This window comes from Oncorhynchus nerka, linkage group LG28 (genome assembly GCF_034236695.1).
Source record: "Oncorhynchus nerka isolate Pitt River linkage group LG28, Oner_Uvic_2.0, whole genome shotgun sequence".
Lineage (NCBI taxonomy): Eukaryota > Metazoa > Chordata > Actinopteri > Salmoniformes > Salmonidae > Oncorhynchus > Oncorhynchus nerka.
This window is the reverse complement of record NC_088423.1, coordinates 75,434,953-75,453,304: the sequence shown is the minus strand read 5'-3', so window position 1 is coordinate 75,453,304 and position 18,352 is coordinate 75,434,953. Positions and strand designations below refer to the sequence as shown.

The window sequence follows — 18,352 nt, the reverse complement described above, 5'->3', positions numbered from 1 at the left end:
AAGCTTGGTTTATTGGTTCAGAAATGCGCAGTGTCACAGTCTGACGTGGTACTACGGCGCCTATCCGTGTGTTTATCTCTTACACCTGACGGTGTGTTCCTTTCTCAGTGCCTCTGATCACGACGACTTCGAGTAAAGACCAGCAACTCTCCCGCTTTATGGAAACCGAGGCTGTGCGCTCTGTCGTGGTCATGCTGCCTCCCAAGAACTGCCTCACGAGGAACTACAGCTGCATAGCTGGGTTGTTCGGGAGCTTGGCAGCAGACCCGAGACTAGAAGACGTGGAGGGGATGGAGCTGAACGGAACCAGCGAGCCCATCGAGATGCACCATGTGGTGGATGAGAGACCAAGAGGCCGGGAATCCTTCCTCAAACCCCCGCAGAGTCCGAACCTGCGCCGGAGGTGCAAGTCTCTGCCGACCCCCATAGAGAGAGCGAAGCTTGAGATCTCCCGCAGCCGGAGTCCCTGCAGCCAGAAAAAGGTCCGTTTCGCCGACTCTCTGGGTCTGGAGCTCACCTCTGTGAAGCACTTCAATGACACAGACATGCCCGATGTGCCGGAGCGCATAATGGCCACATTCGACAGGGGTCCCCTCCACCTGAACCCCTTTGACAAGTTCCCCAGGGCACCGACCACCCAGTCAATTTTTATGGAGCTGCAATTCAAGAACCCCGGGACGTTACCAGGCTTTACTGAGAAAGTGAAAGAAGTGAAAGTGTTGTTGGAGTGTGCTGAAGCCGACGAGTTCAGTCTGTCGGGCGTCGTGCGGGTTTTGAACATGGCTTTCGAGAAAAGTGTCTATTTGAGGTTCTCAATCAACAACTGGATAACCTTCATGGACAGTCTGGCATCATATGTCCCAGAATCAAGCAACGGCGTGACAGACAAATTCTATTTTAAGATAATCACCCCAACAACGTTTCTGGAGAGCGGAGGCACATTCCAGTTTGCCATTAGATACTGCGTTGGCGGAGATGAGTATTGGGACAATAATAACGGGGTCAACTACAAAGTGCGACGCCACAGGTTTAAGATTTCTCCACCCCGTGAGTGGGAGGATGGCTGGATTCACTTCATCTAACCTGCATGCGCCCTTGGCGTTCTCACCGGCGCACTGTGTGTGTAAAGCACGCAATCTCTCAACGGGCACTGCTTCACCATAATGAAGAATAGGGCTACCATCGACTTTAGCCTCTACACATTGTGTTAAAGATCCAACCGCCGTGTCCAGCTGTAAACTCAAGTAATTTTTTACATTGTCCCCCCCCCCCCCCACCACGGTCACAATGGTTTTGTTTCATGTCATTATGTTTGACAGATTTGACTGGATTGAAAAACAAGCCCGTGTCCGGCGCGGGAGGTAAATCTGCTGTATGATAATTAGCCTTGGTGTTGGGAGCTTTGTAGTCCTGTGCCCTTTGGTGTGGCACAACTATACTCTTATGTAATGACACGTGCCATTGAAAACGTGCCAGGAATATACCCCATTTAAGCATCACTATCCCTCTAAAACGCAGCGATGCTCGATTCAATCCCCACCTTTGACTATTTTATTAAACATCTTGTGCGATGTCTTAACTGTCAACGACTGCTTATAAAAAAATCGGAAGAAAATGGTTATGAAAAATTCTAAGACAGCTTCCCGCACGTCTTATCTTTGTTTATTTCCGATAGCATGGGACTGTGCTCACGTGCATCCCCCTGTGTACCCGTCATGCCGGATTTCAATCCGATTCTCTCTCATCTGAAAACTCCAGCGGATGGGGCAGGCCGAGGCCCAGTCACAACAATATTCGTACTGGACCAACAAAGGAAATATCAAATTGTAATTTGTCTTACCAATTCCTCATCTTTTCATCTTCTTGGATATGCCTTATAACGCTGCTGTGCTTTTATCCTGATCAATATTGGGTGTATTCAGTTTTATAACTATTTGAACATGAATATTTCAATGTTGTGGAAATTATTAACCCTCTCTATAACACTGCTCAACGAGATGATGTTAGAAAAAGGAAATCATCCCAGGAGCCTTGTTCGCTGGTTATAAATGCACCATCATTTTTCTCCAGAGGATGGTAACCAATAGCAGGAGAGTAGCCTATTAGGATGCTTTGGTATAACCCCCAAACATTTAACATAATAACATGTGGATCTTTACCACTCTCAAATGCCAAATAATGCATATGCTATATGCATTATTTTAAACTAGAGGACATGTATATTTGACCCAAAAAACTATTGTACAGAACATTTTGTTCATTATCTTATACTATATTTTTCTCTGCAGTGCAGTCTGCATGTGTCTAATTGATTTCCAGCACCACTAATCACAGATCTGCCTAAATGTAATGGCATTACAGGTGATATTTTACAACATTCCCGTTGTGACACTCTTGATCTCAACCAGTCACAATAATTCACCAGGTGTCTTGTAAACAATAGTTGAGGATAGCTCTAACCCTAAGGTCCACTGCAGAGTCAGTCACCACTGCCTCACTCATACAGTATCCACATGGATATTACTCCATTTTATAACTGTTATTACACAATGATAAATTACAGAGACAGATACTGTTGGACTTTTGTTTCTGTTCCTTGTTGGACCTGAAATGCAACTGTTGTTGTGGAAAATGATACATTTACCTCAGATCGTTTCTAGAGTGCGGACCTGACGATCTTCCAAAAAATCCAGGTTTTTCTCCTTTTATTCAGGTTGAACAAAACAAAACATTATTTTTTTATGAAATACAGTAGAACCAAAATAGTCAAACTCATGCCATTTTTTAAAACACACCCAGTCCAGTAAAACAGTAGCATTTCATTGTCAGTATTTTGTAAATAACTTCCACTGTGCAATGTTGTATTTTACAGTAGAACTATGGTGATGACAGCATCTGAACTACTTTTACTGATTTCAAAGTGGTAATGTTAGACTTGGCTGATGATATAGAAAAGAGCCGTGTTTGGTAGGAGCACATATCGTACAGTTGATGCTATTGCACTGGTGCTTCATGCTGAACTCATTTTGTTGGCACATTGGCATCACATAATGCATGTGTCAAACTCCTTCCACTGAGGGCAGAGTGTCGGCTGGTTTTCACTCCACCCTTGTACTTGATTGATGAATTAAGGTCAATAACTAATAAGGAACTCCTCTCACCTGGTTGTCTTTGACACCCCTGACATGAGGTGAGAGACCTCATTATGGATGGATGGCAAACTAAACTTAGGTTATGTAACTCAACCGCCCACATTACACAAATGGTTTGTCTATTTGTGTACTGGATGTACAGCATGTTTACATTCGAGTTTGTATTTATTTGGGTTATAATTTTTGAGAGTTTTCTATGCCATGAATGCTTGGAATGAATCAATATTTCGTTTTTATTAGGACGCCTCTGAGAGATCAGCAACTTGGAGATGTATCTGTTTAGAAAATGGAATGCATCTCTGAGACTAACAGATGTAGTTATTTAATGTAGTTAGTTACTGTCTGGCTATGGTGGTCAGTAAGAAAAGCCTGTGTTTACATGAACCAGGACTTGGCAGGAGCTTGGCCAGACTATTCAACCCTTGAGATTGAAAATGGAAAATAGACTACTAATGTGACCACTGTCCAAATGACTCATACAATTTAGCAGAGTGGTTTGGTTTCCAGAGTCCAGCGGTTGGCTCTTTCTAATATCTCCATGGGAAATCCGTAGAGCCTGATTGGACCAAAATAACCACATTTATAGTCTCACGTCCACCATGACATTAACCGACCTCTAGGGCTGCACGATATTGGCAAAAACATCTAACAGCGATTTTTATTTTTAACAAATATGGCTATTGCGATTTGAAGTGTGATGAAGATCAAAATATTTGGGTGAACTGTTGGAATTGTAGAAATATATTGAATTATATTAAGAAGCAAGTGGAAAGCAGCATCGTTCTTGTTTTGGAACAATTTGTTGACTGCACTGACCAAACGGAACAACATGCAAATGTATAGTCAATCATCTAACAGCGAGGGGGAGGAACGGCGCTGTTTGAGTGACAGGGGGCGAGGCTTAGTGTGTGTGCGAAGCAGCCGCAAGAGGAGGAAAAAACGTTAACTCTAAAACCTGAAGTTACTCAAGGCTGAGATGCGTTTAAAAATACGATATGGTTCTTTTGCAATATGGATATTGCACATGTCAATATGTGATTTTGATGTGAATTCAATTAATTGTGCAGCCCTCTCTTGAGTTGAGACATGACCATTGGTTGACAACTGGTTGGCCTCACTGTGTTCAGAAACATGCTAGTCTGTGCAGTCAGTGAGTTCCACACACGGCAGCTGTATCTCCACAAAGACTACTGTGGTTAACAAGATGTCACACCTTGTCAGAGATGGTTTTATCTTCTTAAGTCTGATGAAATATAATGGTTATTTTTCCTCATGTACCTTTTGCTTATGATTTCTGTTAACTGTAAATATTATCTCAATAAGTGTACATGTAGTACAGTATGATTTCACTCATGAATTGTTTCAATCATTTAATCAAACATTTAACTTTGTGAATATGTCATGGAGGTAAAGATGTTTTATAGGGGAAGGATGAAAGGCTTCCAGAAACAGACAGTATGCGGTTTGTCAACACAATGTAACCACATTTTATTGATCACTAGCTGATGTTTATCTGTTTTTATGTGTCGCATATTGAATGTCTTTCTGCTATCATATTATGGAGTGTAATAGCATTTCAAAAACAGGATTGCAAGCGGTGGATGGATACCCAACTCAGAACTACAAAGTAACTCCAAATATACATGTACAATAGCAATCCAATCTAAAAACGATCTGAACAAAATAGAATTTCAGGAAATGTCCTTTAAAACTCCGATATGCCATTGAACCTTATGCCAAAATGCGGGTGTGGTCCCAGGAATGATAGGGTTATTGTATAAGGTGTGACTAAAGATGGTTCCGTTGCCTTATGTTTAAAGTTCATACTGAAATGAACACATAAGAGGTCTAAGCTGTGAAGTGATGTTATGGTAGGTCGATCAACATGTGATAATAGGTCGAGCAGTCAAATCATACTGGACAGTATGTACTGGGACTAAGCTGAGGGGGTCTTTAGGCTACAGAGTTGCATTCATGCCACTGAAGACAACATACACTTTGGAGTATCTGAAACATCTGAAAGGAGTGACTAATGATTGTAATATTGAGCTACTCAAAGTTCATAGTGCACTTTGAGTAGGAAAGTAGAAAAGCTAGGAAAAGAGGCATGATTTGGTTTGGTATGCCTCTTCCGACTTTACACGTATTCCTGTGAAATGCTACTAACCAAGATGTTCTCCATGTTTCATACACAACTTTCTCTCTCACTGTGAAATATTATACATCTGAAATAGTTCAAATCAAGTTCACCTTACTCATATGTGGAGTGGAGGAAGTGAATTTCCCTTGGTTTGACCTATAAGGTTATCAGTATTCTTCCTTTGAACCTATGCAAACCTTAGTACTGCAATCCATCATCTGTCTGTGTTGATGTGTCTTGGTGTCTGGCGTGTTGTTTGGCGCTAATGTTTATCACTGTATTCTGGCTGTTTGCATGCACGGCAGAAGTACCCCTGTTATTTTTATGGTGAGTTTGTAATGTAGCCTATATTTTATTAAAACAACGGCAATAAAGGCCTTTGTGATGGGAAATGAAAACGTGTTGTAGTTTTCTATATGATAACTATATGGTATAGTTAAGGGATAAGACACGGGGGGGTGTGGTATATGGCCAATATACCACGGCTAGGGGCTGTTCTTAAGCACGACGCATCGCGGAGTGCCTGGACACAGCCCTTAGCCATCGTATACTGACCATATACCACAAACCCCCAAGGTGCCTTCTTGCTATTATAAACTAGTTACTGACGTAATTAGAGCTGTAAAAATACATGTGTTGTCATACCGGTGGTATACAGTCTGATATACCATGGCTGTCAGGCAATCAGCATTCAGTGCTCTAACCAACCAGTGTATAATAACCATTTACCTTAACGTTTCATTACAATAGCTTTATTAACTCAACTAGAATCAATGTCACTGTATCCTCTGAGATGACACAGGTTAAATACAAAGCTCTACAGATTCATTTCCCTGCAGGGTGTGATTTTGATTGTATTATTAGAGATCTCATTTTCTCCTCTGAATGCTCCACTGCTGTCTGGCTGCTCTGAGCCCACTGGCTCATTTATCAGACGACCGTCTAATCCACACTGGGCCTTAGTCCTGTAGGCCATAACATGTCTTGCTGCGCTGCGGTGGTCAGCCACCCAGCCCCTCGCCGCAGTCATGACGAGACACATGTCCTTGTGAATTGATCAGCTCTGTTGGCATGCCCCTCAGTGTTCTCGGTGGGAGTGGGATTCGATGGGTGTTTTTGGGGGGCAGGAGGACAGGTTGAGGGATCTCTTGTGATCAGGAGGGTTGGCTTCAGGCACAATTTTGTCTCTAACATGTAGGCTGTATAACAGAGAACAAGTACTCTTGGTGTCCTTGACTTTTTCAATTTTGATGGATGGGCATATTCTTATAATGTCTTCATGGTATAGGGTATCTATTTTATATGCAAGGGCACACAGAGTTCCAGTTACAGCCATATGATATTACCATGACATTTCATTAGCTAGTCATTGATCTGTTCAATAGATTGCATTTAGCTCTCCATCGACTAGTTTCCTCTCAGAAAAAGGATTGCTCTGGAGCACCATTCTATAGGACAGAATCTTAATGATGAAAGACTCTATAGGATGGAATCTTAATGATGAAAGACTCTATAGGGCGGAATCTTAATAGTAAAATACTCTATAGGATGGAATCTTAGTAGTGAAAGACTATAGGATGGAATCTTAATAGTGAAAGACTATAGGACAGGATCTTAATACTGAAAGACTAAGTCCAATCTTTACTGTAGTTAATACAGTAGTAATTATGCCATAAAATAAGGTACCATATCCATCCTTGATTCCCTTGACTCTGACCCAGTTAGATAGGAATGAGGACACATTGAACTGAGGCCTCAGCCCCTGTCATTTTTGCTAATCACAAACTAATGATGAGGGTAGAGGGAGGACGCGAGAGAAGAGAGGGAGAATGGTGGTAGAAGGGGTATACACTGAGGAAACAGTCAAGCTGTCTTGCTTCTTGCCAGACAAGAACTATACCTGTGTGTGTGTGTGCGTGCGCGTGCGCGTGTGTGTGTGTGTGCGTGCGTGCGTGCAGTCTCCTCTCTCCTAAATGTAAAGGGGCAGTTAGAAAAGCTCAGTTCTGATTCTAGATGGCATCCAAGAGTGTGTGGAATGGGTGTAGAGGTCAGTTTGGGTACACAGTCCTTTTTTGAAATAGCTTAAAATACACATGAGTTTATTTTGTCACAGGTAACCTCCAGCTCACCCCTTTGAGTTGATGTGAATAAACTGAGTTTAGAATGTTGTTTTATGGCAATCGTCCACCAAGCCAAACATTCATCACTATCACTATATGATTGATAATGTTATTATACTCCAACCTAGCCTGCTCTGACTCAGTGTGTATCAGTCAGCAGTGTCTGGTGGACAGCATCAGAACACAAGTAGTCAGAGAACCAGACAAACAAAGCAGCCAATCAGTTGGGGCTACATTGACAACCTAGATTAAAGCGATGGTAGCAGACTACTGTATGTTGCCACTTCTATAATCTGAGTCTGGAGAGTGTTTTTCCACAGACGTGGAGGGAAGCAAAAGTCATTCTGCTACCCAAAAATGGTAAAGCTTCCTTTGCTGGTTCTAACAGCCGACCAATCAGCTTGCTGCCAGTTCTTAGCAAACTTATGGATTTTTTTGGTTGACCAGATACAATGCTGTTTCTCTGAACAATTTAACTGACTTTCAGCACACTTATAGGGAAGAACACTCAACATGTTCTGCACTGACACAAATGACTAATGATTGGCTGAAAGAAATTGATAATAACAAGATTGTGGGAGCTGTACAATTAGATTTCAGTGCAGCCTTTGATATTGACCATCATGTTATTGAAAAAGCTATATCTGCCATATCATGGATAGACAGTTCTTTAATGGAAGCTTCTGATGTTAAACATGTCGAGGTGTATTCCAGAGGGGAGCTGGCTCAGGGTGGGTGACAGGGACTGCATCAGTGCTGCTCTTTGTAAGAAGTATTGATGTGCTGAAAGTAATGAAATGATCTGTTCAGCCTGTTAAATCAGCTCAAAAACCCATATATACCCACAAGAAAAGCAATCAGGCGTCTCTGCATAGTCCATGTCCAAAACAGAGGCTGGGAGACAATACCGTATAGAGCAATGACTATGTTATTCTCTTCTACCTCAGGCTAGAAGTACAATCTATTTTTTTTTAAATACAATAAAACACATCAAGGAACAACGAGGACTGAAGAGACAAACATTATTCTTCAGCTGCAACAGCCTAAAAGTGTCTACATGGCAAAGCACTTGAATGTTTAAGATTAATAATGTATTTATCCTTTTTTTAAATTAGTTACATTAGTTAGTCGTAGTGTTCTTAGTTTAAATGTGTGTTGCTGTTCTTGTCCATTAGTGTTCGGTATTTTGTCATGGCCTGTAATGATGGGGTCATGAGTCGGAAGCAGGTGAAATGTTTTAATAAAACCTAGAACACGACACTAACATAAGGCAGAACGCTGATACACAAGAACAAGCGGAGGGGATGAAGGTAATGGAGTCCGGGTGTGAATCAATGATGAACAAGTGCGTGTAATGAGTGCCAGGTGTGCGTAATGATGAATCCCAGGACCGGTGGTTAGTACTGTGGCGATGTCATACACTGGAGGGGAGGAGCAGACGTGACAGCCCCCCCACCCCCCCAATGTGCGGCTCCAGCCACAGGATGACACCGACAAGGGGGATGACCCTGAGGAGCGGGTCTGTGGGTGAAGGTGGAAATCACAGATGTTGGGGTCCAGAATGTCCTCCACTGGAACCCAATACAGCTCCTCTGGGCCATACCCCCTCCCAGTCCACCAGATACTGGAGCTGACCCCCCACGACATCAGGAGTCCAGTAGGGTTCTGACAGCGTACGCCTCGATGTCCATGGGGGTGGAGGTGTGTCGTGGGGTACGGCTTCAGCTAGGGTACCAGGAACCACCGGCCTGAGAAGGAAGACATGAAACCATGGGTGAGACACGGTAGTGACTGGGTAATTGTATCCTGCATGTCACCTCATTGACCCCCCCGGAGAACCTTGAACACCTCACAAACTGGGGACTCAGTTTCTCCAGACAGGTGGAGTGGGAGGTTCATGGTAGAGAGTCGGTCGCGATACCCAGGATGGAACACAGGGGTCTCACCGTGGTGAGTGTCTGCCTGTTCCTTCTGACGATGGACGGCCATCTACCGCAGGAGCCGCTGTCTGGCCTGGGGTCCATGGGGCCAGGGCTGGCTGCCAACCCAAAACACACTGGAAGGGGGGTCAACCCAGTGGAGGAGTGACATAGAGAGTTCTGAGCGTACTCTGCCCAAGGAAGGAAATGTGCCCACTCATCCTGCCGGTCCTGACAGTGACTCCTCAGGGACCTCCCTAGCTCCTGATTCATCCTCTCCACCTGCCCGTTAGATTGAGGCCGATACCCGGATGAGGCTAATCATGACCCCGAGCTTCTCCAAGAAGGCCTTCCTTACTCGGGATGTGAATTGGGGGCCACGGTCCGAGACGATGTCCTCCGGAAGGCCATAATGCCGGAAGATCTGCTGGAAGAGTGCCTCAGCGATCTGGAGAGCAGTGGGAATACCAGGAAGAGGGATGAATCAACATGATTTGGCACATTACATTTACATTACATTTACATTTAAGTCATTTAGCAGACGCTCTTATCCAGAGCGACTTACAAATTGGTGCGTTCACCTTAAGACATCCAGTGGAACAGCCACTTTACAATAGTGCATCTAAATATTTTAAAGGGGGGGGGGGTGAGAAGGATTACTTTATCCTATCCTAGGTATTCCTGAAAGAGGTGGGGTTTCAGGTGTCTCCGGAAGGTGGTGATTGACTCCGCTGTCCTGGCGTCGTGAGGGAGTTTGTTCCACCATTGGGGGGCCAGAGCAGCGAACAGTTTTGACTGGGCTGCGCAGGAACTGTACTTCCTCAGTGGTAGGGAGGCGAGCAGGCCAGAGGTGGATGAACGCAGTGCCCTTGTTTGGGTGTAGGGCCTGATCAGAGCCTGGAGGTACTGAGGTGCCGTTCCCCTCACAGCTCCGTAGGCAAGCACCATGGTCTTGTAGCGGATGCGAGCTTCAACTGGAAGCCAGTGGAGAGAGCGGAGGAGCGGGGTGACGTGAGAGAACTTGGGAAGGTTGAACACCAGACGGGCTGCGGCGTTCTGGATGAGTTGTAGGGGTTTAATGGCACAGGCAGGGAGCCCAGCCAACAGCGAGTTGCAGTAATCCAGACGGGAGATGACAAGTGCCTGGATTAGGACCTGCGCTGCTTCCTGTGTGAGGCAGGGTCGTACTCTGCGGATGTTGTAGAGCATGAACCTACAAGAACGGGCCACCGCCTTGATGTTAGTTGAGAACGACAGGGTGTTGTCCAGGATCACGCCAAGGTTCTTAGCGCTCTGGGAGGAGGACACAATGGAGTTGTCAACCGTGATGGCGAGATCATGGAATGGGCAGTCCTTCCCCGGGAGGAAGAGCAGCTCCGTCTTGCCGAGGTTCAGCTTGAGGTGGTGATCCGTCATCCACACTGATATGTCTGCCAGACATGCAGAGATGCGATTCGCCACCTGGTCATCAGAAGGGGAAAAGGAGAAGATTAATTGTGTGTCGTCTGCATAGCAATGATAGGAGAGACCATGTGAGGTTATGACAGAGCCAAGTGACTTGGTGTATAGCGAGAATAGGAGAGGGCCTAGAACAGAGCCCTGGGGGACGCCAGTGGCACATCTATCCACTACCACCAGAATGGTGGTGAAACATTCAGAAGGGAGAAGGTAACAAAGTCAATGGATAGATGGCACCAAGGTCGCTGAGGCACGGGAAGCGGCAGGAGCTTCCCTGCTGGAGCATTCCGGGAAGACTTGGTTTGAGCACACACGGAACAGGAGTTGACATACCGCGTAACATCCTACACCAAGGTGGGCCACCAGTATTTCTCAGTGAGGGAATGGATGGTGCGAGAAATACCTGGATGTCCAGCGATGACAGCTGTGTGCCCAGGTCAGCAGCCAATCCCTTATCCCTGTGGGAACGTAGATGTGTGTGCCCAGGTCAGCAGCCGATCCCTTATCCCTGTGGGAACGTAGATGTGTGTGCCCAGGTCAGCAGCAGATCCCTTATCCCTGTGGGAACGTAGATGTGTGTGCCCAGGTCAGCAGCCGATCCCTTATCCCTGTGGGAACGTAGCTGTGTGTGCCCAGGTCAACAGCCGATCCCTTAACCCTGTGGGAAAATAGATGCGCGTGGGAGGACAATTCCTGGCGAATGTCCACATCTACATCTCAAAACACTGGACCCACGACTCAGGAGCATGGGTGCCCTCTGGACAGAACCCTCTCCCGAATTGTAGATGCTGGACAGTGCATCAGCCTTATTGTTCATAGAACCTGGGCAGTAGGTCAGCGTGAAGTCGAACCTGATGAAGAAGAGGGCCCATCTGGCTTTGCTCGGATTCAGTCTCATCGCTGTCCGTATGTAGTCAAGGTTCCGATGGTCGGTGAGGATGACGAATGGTTCCTTGGCGCCCTCCAGCCAGTGTCTCCAGTCCTCTAATGCCAACTTCACCGCCAAGAGCTCCCGATCACCAAAGTCGTAATTCCTCTGCGTTGACAGTTTCGTGGAGAAGAAAGCAAAAGGATACAATTTTAATGGGTCCCCCTGTCTTTGTGACAAACCTGCTCCACACCCACCTCTGATGCCTCTACCTCAACCTTAAAAGGTAGCATGGAATCTGGGTGTTTTAGCAAGGGGGCGGAGGTGAAACGTCCCTTGAGGAGACGAAAGGCCTCGTCAGCTGCTGGAGACCAAACCAACCTACAAGGCCCACCCTTGAGGAGGGAGGTGAGAGGGGCGGCGACAGCGCTGAAGCTCCTGATGAAGCGGTGGTAAAAGTTGGGGAACCCTTAAACCGTTAAGCCAAAAGGCATAACCAAGTACTCGTAGTGACCAGACATCATGCTGAACGTTGTCTTCCACTCATCCCCTCTTGGTTGCGAATTAGATTGTAGGCACTCCGCAGGTCCAGTTTGGTGAAGAACCGGGCCCAGCGGAACTGCTCGATGGCTGACAGCACCAGCGGGAGAGGGTACCGACACTTCGTGGTGATGTCATTGAGTCCACGGTAATCGATTCAAGAGCGTAATCCTCCCTCTTTCTTGACTTCGAAGAAGAAACCAGCTGACGCAGGGGACGTGGACCTGCGGATTAAACCCTGTTGGAGCGCCTCTTGAATGTAGTCCTCCATGGCCTGGGTCTCAGCCACTGACAGAGAGTAGATGAGTCTGCACAGAGATGTAGCACCAGAACAACAAGTCAATGGCACAGTCCCAGGGGCGATGAGGAGGGAGACAGGTAGCGCGGGTCTTGGAGAATACCTCCTTTAGATCCTGATATTTCTCCCGGATGTTGGGCAGGAGGGCAACCACAGGACTCTCAACTGACGTGGTACCACAGGGGACAGGGAAGCAGGTCCTCCGGCATTCAGGTGACCTGTTGGTGATTCTCATCCTCGACCATGAGATGGTAGGGTTATGGCGCTGAAGCCAAGGTAGGCCAAGAATGATCTTGTGACCTGGTGATGAAGGGGATGTTTTCCAAGGTGAGGAGGATGTGTGTGATGATTCCGGATCCTAGACGCCGACAGTCAAGACCTTGAACCGGAAAAGAAGAGGAGAGCAGGTAGGTAGAGCCAGAATCCACTAAAGCTGTAGACACAGGGCATGAGGGCCAGTCAGCCAGAGTGATGGGTACTACAAAGAGTCTAACAGGAAGAGCAGTAGATGGAATACTCACTCCTGGTCCAGGGGATGTAACATCCCGTGACCGTCCTTCTGCTCTAGTGGAGCCCAGATTCTGAAGTAACGGACACCGCTGGTGCTTGTGCCCTCCCTGGCCACAGTACAGACAGAGCCCCAGCTGCGGTAAGGCGTGTGACCCCTACCTCCATGGGTTCAGGCTCTGATCCCAAACACTCGCTAAACAAGGGAGAGAAGCGATGAAGATACAGACACTCCAGGAGGAGGATATCCAGACAGATGTCCATCGCAATGAGTGTGTCCAGGGTGAGGTTGTCATCTCCATCTGGACCTTCTCGCGCAGACCTCTTCTAAATAACGGGCTGAGCGCCAGCTCATTCCATCCACTGGAAGCTGCTACTGTCCAGAAGGTAAGCGCATACTCATCAGCTGTTCCCCTGCTGGAGCTGAAGCAGAAGCTCATGATCGAAAATTTATTTAATCAAAAATACATTTAAAACAGAGCCATGAACCCCTCATAAGACTCAAGCTCCTCCTCACAACCCTCCCAGATGGCCGTAGCCCATTCCAATGCCTGCCCAGTCAGCAGAGAAATAACCATGGCAACCTTAGACCTCTAGGTGGTGGGGGCTCCCATCTGATGTGCGAAATAGAGGGAGCATTGACGGAGGAAGCCACGGCATTTGGATGGTGTCCCGTCATATTTCTCGGGCATCGCTGACCTGAGCGGGTTGCTGGATGGGCTGGTGTGCTGACTTGTTGGGTAGACTGGTTCTAGAATATCCTCCGCTGTTGAGACATTGTAGACTACGGAGAACATCTTCCGTGGCCTTCTCCAGTTGAGCCAGCTGATCATGGTGTTGATGAAGAAAGTAACCTTGTTCATGGTTTATCTGGGAGATGTCCAGTTGTCGTGCTGCTTCCATATTTTGAGTTGGTATTCTGTAATGATGGGGCGGTGAGTCGGAAGCAGGTGATACGTTTTAATAACCAAGAACATGACACTAACATAAGGCAGAACACTGATACACAACAACAATACCAACTGGTGGGTGAACATGGGAGAGTGACATATAAAGGGGAAGCATGATGAAGATAATGGAGTCCAGGTGTGAATCATAATGATTAACAGGTGTGTGTAATGATGAGTGCCAGGTGTGCGTAATGATGAATCCCAGGACCAATGGTTAGTACCCTGGTGACGTCGTATGCCGGAGGGGAGGAGCAGGAGCAGATGGGACATGGTCTATGTTTTGTGTGGACCTCAGGAAGAATAGCTGCTGCTTATTCAACATCTAATGGGAATCCGAATAGAAATCACAAAAAAAACACATTGAGTCAGCAGCAGGGAGTATATTAAAACTTCTTGACGCTACCAATCCCTGTAGCAGGAGAATTTTCGTCTGCAACCGCTGAATAGCATAGCGCAACAGTCAAATAATATCACTAGAAAATATTCATATTCATGAAATCACAAGTGCAATATTTTGAAACATAGCTTAGCCTTTTGTTAATCACCCTGTTGTCTCAGATTTTGAAATTATGCTTTACAGCGAAAGCAATCCAAGCGTTTGTGTAAGTTTATCGATATCCTAGCATAGCATTATGTACACTTAGCATCAGGAAGCTTGGTAACGAAAATCAGAAAAGCAATCAAATTAACCGTTTACCTTTGATGATCTTCGGATGTTTTCACTCACGAGACTCCCAGTTACACAGCAAATGTTCCTTTTGTTCCATAAAGATTATTTTTATACCCAAAATACCGACGTTTGTTTGTCGCGTTATGTTCAGAAATCCACAGGAAAGAGAGGTCACGACAACGCAGACGGAAATTCCAAATAGTCTTCATAATGTCCACAGAAACATGTCAAACGTTTTTTATAATCATTCCTCAGGTAGTTTTTTAAATATATATTTGATAATACAGTGCCTTGCGAAAGTATTCGGCCCCCTTGAACTTTGCGACCTTTTGCCACAGGCTTCAAACATAAAGATATAAAACTGTATTTTTTTGTGAAGAATCAACAACAAGTGGGACACAATCATGAAGTGGAACGACATTTATTGGATATTTCAAACTTTTTTAACAAATCAAAAACTGAAAAATTGGGCGTGCAAAATTATTCAGCCCCCTTAAGTTAATACTTTGTAGCGCCACCTTTTGCTGCGATTACAGCTGTAAGTCGCTTGGGGTATGTCTCTATCAGTTTTGCACATCGAGAGACTGACATTTTTTCCCATTCCTCCTTGCAAAACAGCTCGAGCTCAGTGAGGTTGGATGGAGAGCATTTGTGAATCTGATTATAGCTGCACAACAGGCCCAGCAGGTCACTTTGTATACCTTATTTCCAAACCTGGTTCTGGTGTGTGACATGAATTTACGTTTATTTGTCATACATTTTAAAAGGCTCTGGAAATGATATAGCTTAATTTATAAAACATTACACATCGCCCTAAACCAAGATAGAACGCTCTGCGTTTTTTTATATGAGGAATGCTCAAATGTAGTACTATATCAGTCTGTGTGTGTGTGTGTGTCTGTGTGTCTGTGTGTGTGTGTGTGTGTGTGTGTGTGTGTGTGTGTGTGTGGGTGCGTGCGTGTGTGGGTGGGTGGGTGTATGGGTGTGTGACACATATGTGTGTGTGTGGTTGTGTGACGCATGTGTGTGTGACTTGTGTGTGTGACCGTGTGTGTATGTCCATGCTTGCATGCGTGTGCCCTCATTTATCACTCTCTCATCATGGGGCGGTAATCAGACGTAAAGTAATGTGCTGCGTGACATAACCACTGTCTTAATGTGCCCATCTGATGATTGTGCCTCCCTGCAGTGTGACGTTATCGCACCACCACAGCCTCAGTGCTATATTTAGATGCTAGGCAGTTGAATAGACAGATATGTGAAAAGATATGATCGTCAAGCTCATACATTTCATGCAACTCATAATTACGAAGGTTTTCTCAGTGTTTGTCTTGAAAGATGGTTATGCAAATGTTACTCGCAGGCCTTTACTGCTAAAACATGCAGAGCACATGCATGTAGAGTGGGGTCTGAAATGATTGTTACTCGCAGGCCTTTACTGCTAAAACATGCAGAGCACAGATGCATGTAGAGTGGGGTCTGAAATGATTGTTACTCGCAGGCCTTTACTGCTAAAACATGCAGAGCACAGATGCATGTAGAGTGGGGTCTGAAATGATTGTTACTCGCAGGCCTTTACTGCTAAAACATGCAGAGCACAGATGCATGTAGAGTGGGGTCTGAAATGATTGTTACTCGCAGGCCTTTACTGCTAAAACATGCAGAGCACAGATGCATGTACAGTGGGGTCTGAAATGATTGTTACTCGCAGGCCTTTACTGCTAAAACATGTAGAGCACAGATGCATGTACAGTGGGGTCTGAAATGATTGTTACTCGCAGGCCTTTACTGCTAAAACATGCAGAGCACAGATGCATGTAGAGTGGGGTCTGAAATGATTGTTACTCGCAGGCCTTTACTGCTAAAACATGCAGAGCACAGATGCATGTACAGTGGGGTCTGAAATGATTGTTACTCGCAGGCCTTTACTGCTAAAACATGCAGAGCACAGATGCATGTACAGTGGGGTCTGAAATGATTGACACACTTGATAAAGATGAGCAAAAAAACAGTATAAATTATTCAAATACTATACTAATACTAATACTAATACTAAATGCTAATGTCTATTGTGTGCAACAACAAAAAAAGGAAATTATATGAATTTATATTAATACAATTACTAATACAAATGTTTTTCTCAAAAAAGGTAGAGATCAAAATGATTGACACCCCTGTTTTCAGTATCTTTCAATATCTCACCTTGCAAGGATAATGGCACTGAGCCTATTTCTAAAATGTTTTATTAGTCGGAGAACACATTGGGAGGGATCTTAGACCATTCCTCCATACAGAATCCTTCCCGATCCTTGATATCCTTTGTCTGCTGGACTGTCCTCTGCAATTCAAACCACAGGTTTTCAATGGATTTCAAGTCTGGAGACGAAGATGGCCATTGCAAAATGTGGATTTTGTAGCCAATTAACTGACTCTTTATGGATTTTGATGTGGGCTTGGGGTTATTGTCTTGCTGGAAGATCCACTTGGGGCTAAGTTTCAGCCTCCTGGCAGAGGCAACTAGGTTTTTGGCAAAAATGTCCTCGTACTGGGTAAAGTTCATGATGCCGTTGATCTTAACAAGGGCCCCAGCAACAGTGGAACCAAATAGCCCCATAGCATCAAAGATCCACCACCATATTTTACAGTAGGTACAGGGTTATTTTCTGCTCATGCATTCTCACCCACCACTGGTGTGCGTGGCCAAAGAGCTCTAATTTTCATGTCATTGAACAAATGTAAACGCCTGGAGTTTGCTAAACGGCATTGGCACTTGGATTGGATGTGGTGCTTTGCACGCACACCAGTGCTGGGTTTGGCGTCGATTGGTAAAAAAAAATATTTCTCTGAGGAATAGTATTAGTATAAAATAATGTCGTTTTCCCCTTTTTTATAAGCATACAATATAGCTCAGTATTTATATGATGTATTTTATACGGTCATTTTTGCTCATCTTTAACCAGGATGTGAATACACTGTAATATGCATAGACCCGACACCCCAGCCACCTGAATAGGAGCGATTACTGCAGGAAGAGGTGTTTTTTCATCCATGTGAATGTTTAATGATCCTGCCAAGCCAGGCCCATGGCAACACATGACTCCTGGTTGAATTATTCATGCTTAGTATATATTGAGATCCCATGTTATTATGGCTGACTCAGCGCTAGCTTCAGTACCTCTGTTGCCTACAGCACACTGGGCCAACCCTCTACAGCTAGATCTAGAGTGTACCTCTATCCCTATGCAGTCCTGGTCCTGGGGACCCAAATGGGTGCACATTTTAGTTTTTGTCCTAACACTACACACCTGATTCAAATAATCAACTGATCATCAAGCCTTAGCAACTGCATCACAAGAGACATTTGCTACCCAGTCAAGATTCACTACTGAGTCAAGATTCCTCCCACACACCAGAGGTATGTGCATGTTAGGTTGTCATGGTACACTACATGACCAAAAGTTGGAGTTGGTCCTCCCTTTGCTGCTATAACAGCCTCCACTCTTCTGGGAAGGCTTTCCAATAGGTGTTGGAACATTGCTGCGGGACTGCCGGGTGGAGATTATAACAGAACATGATGTTCAAATGTTCATAAATGACCAGCATGGTCGAATAATAATAAGGCAGAACAGTTGAAACTGGAGCAGCAGCACAGCCAGGTGGACTGGGGACAGCAAGGAGTCATCATGTCAGGTAGTCCTTGGGCATGGTCCTCTGAGAGAGAGAAAGAAAG

General features: G+C 45.2%; 1 protein-coding gene across 1 annotated transcript; it reads left to right on the top strand.

Moving 5' to 3' along the window:
- Window positions 1-62: 62 nt before the first annotated feature.
- LOC115112759 (protein phosphatase 1 regulatory subunit 3E-like) lies at window positions 63-5,690 on the top strand. The gene has a single exon (XM_065013124.1). The coding sequence runs from the start codon at window positions 159-161 to the stop codon at window positions 1,080-1,082; it is 924 nt and encodes a 307-aa protein (XP_064869196.1). The 5' UTR covers window positions 63-158; the 3' UTR covers window positions 1,083-5,690.
- The last annotated feature ends 12,662 nt before the right edge of the window (window positions 5,691-18,352 follow it).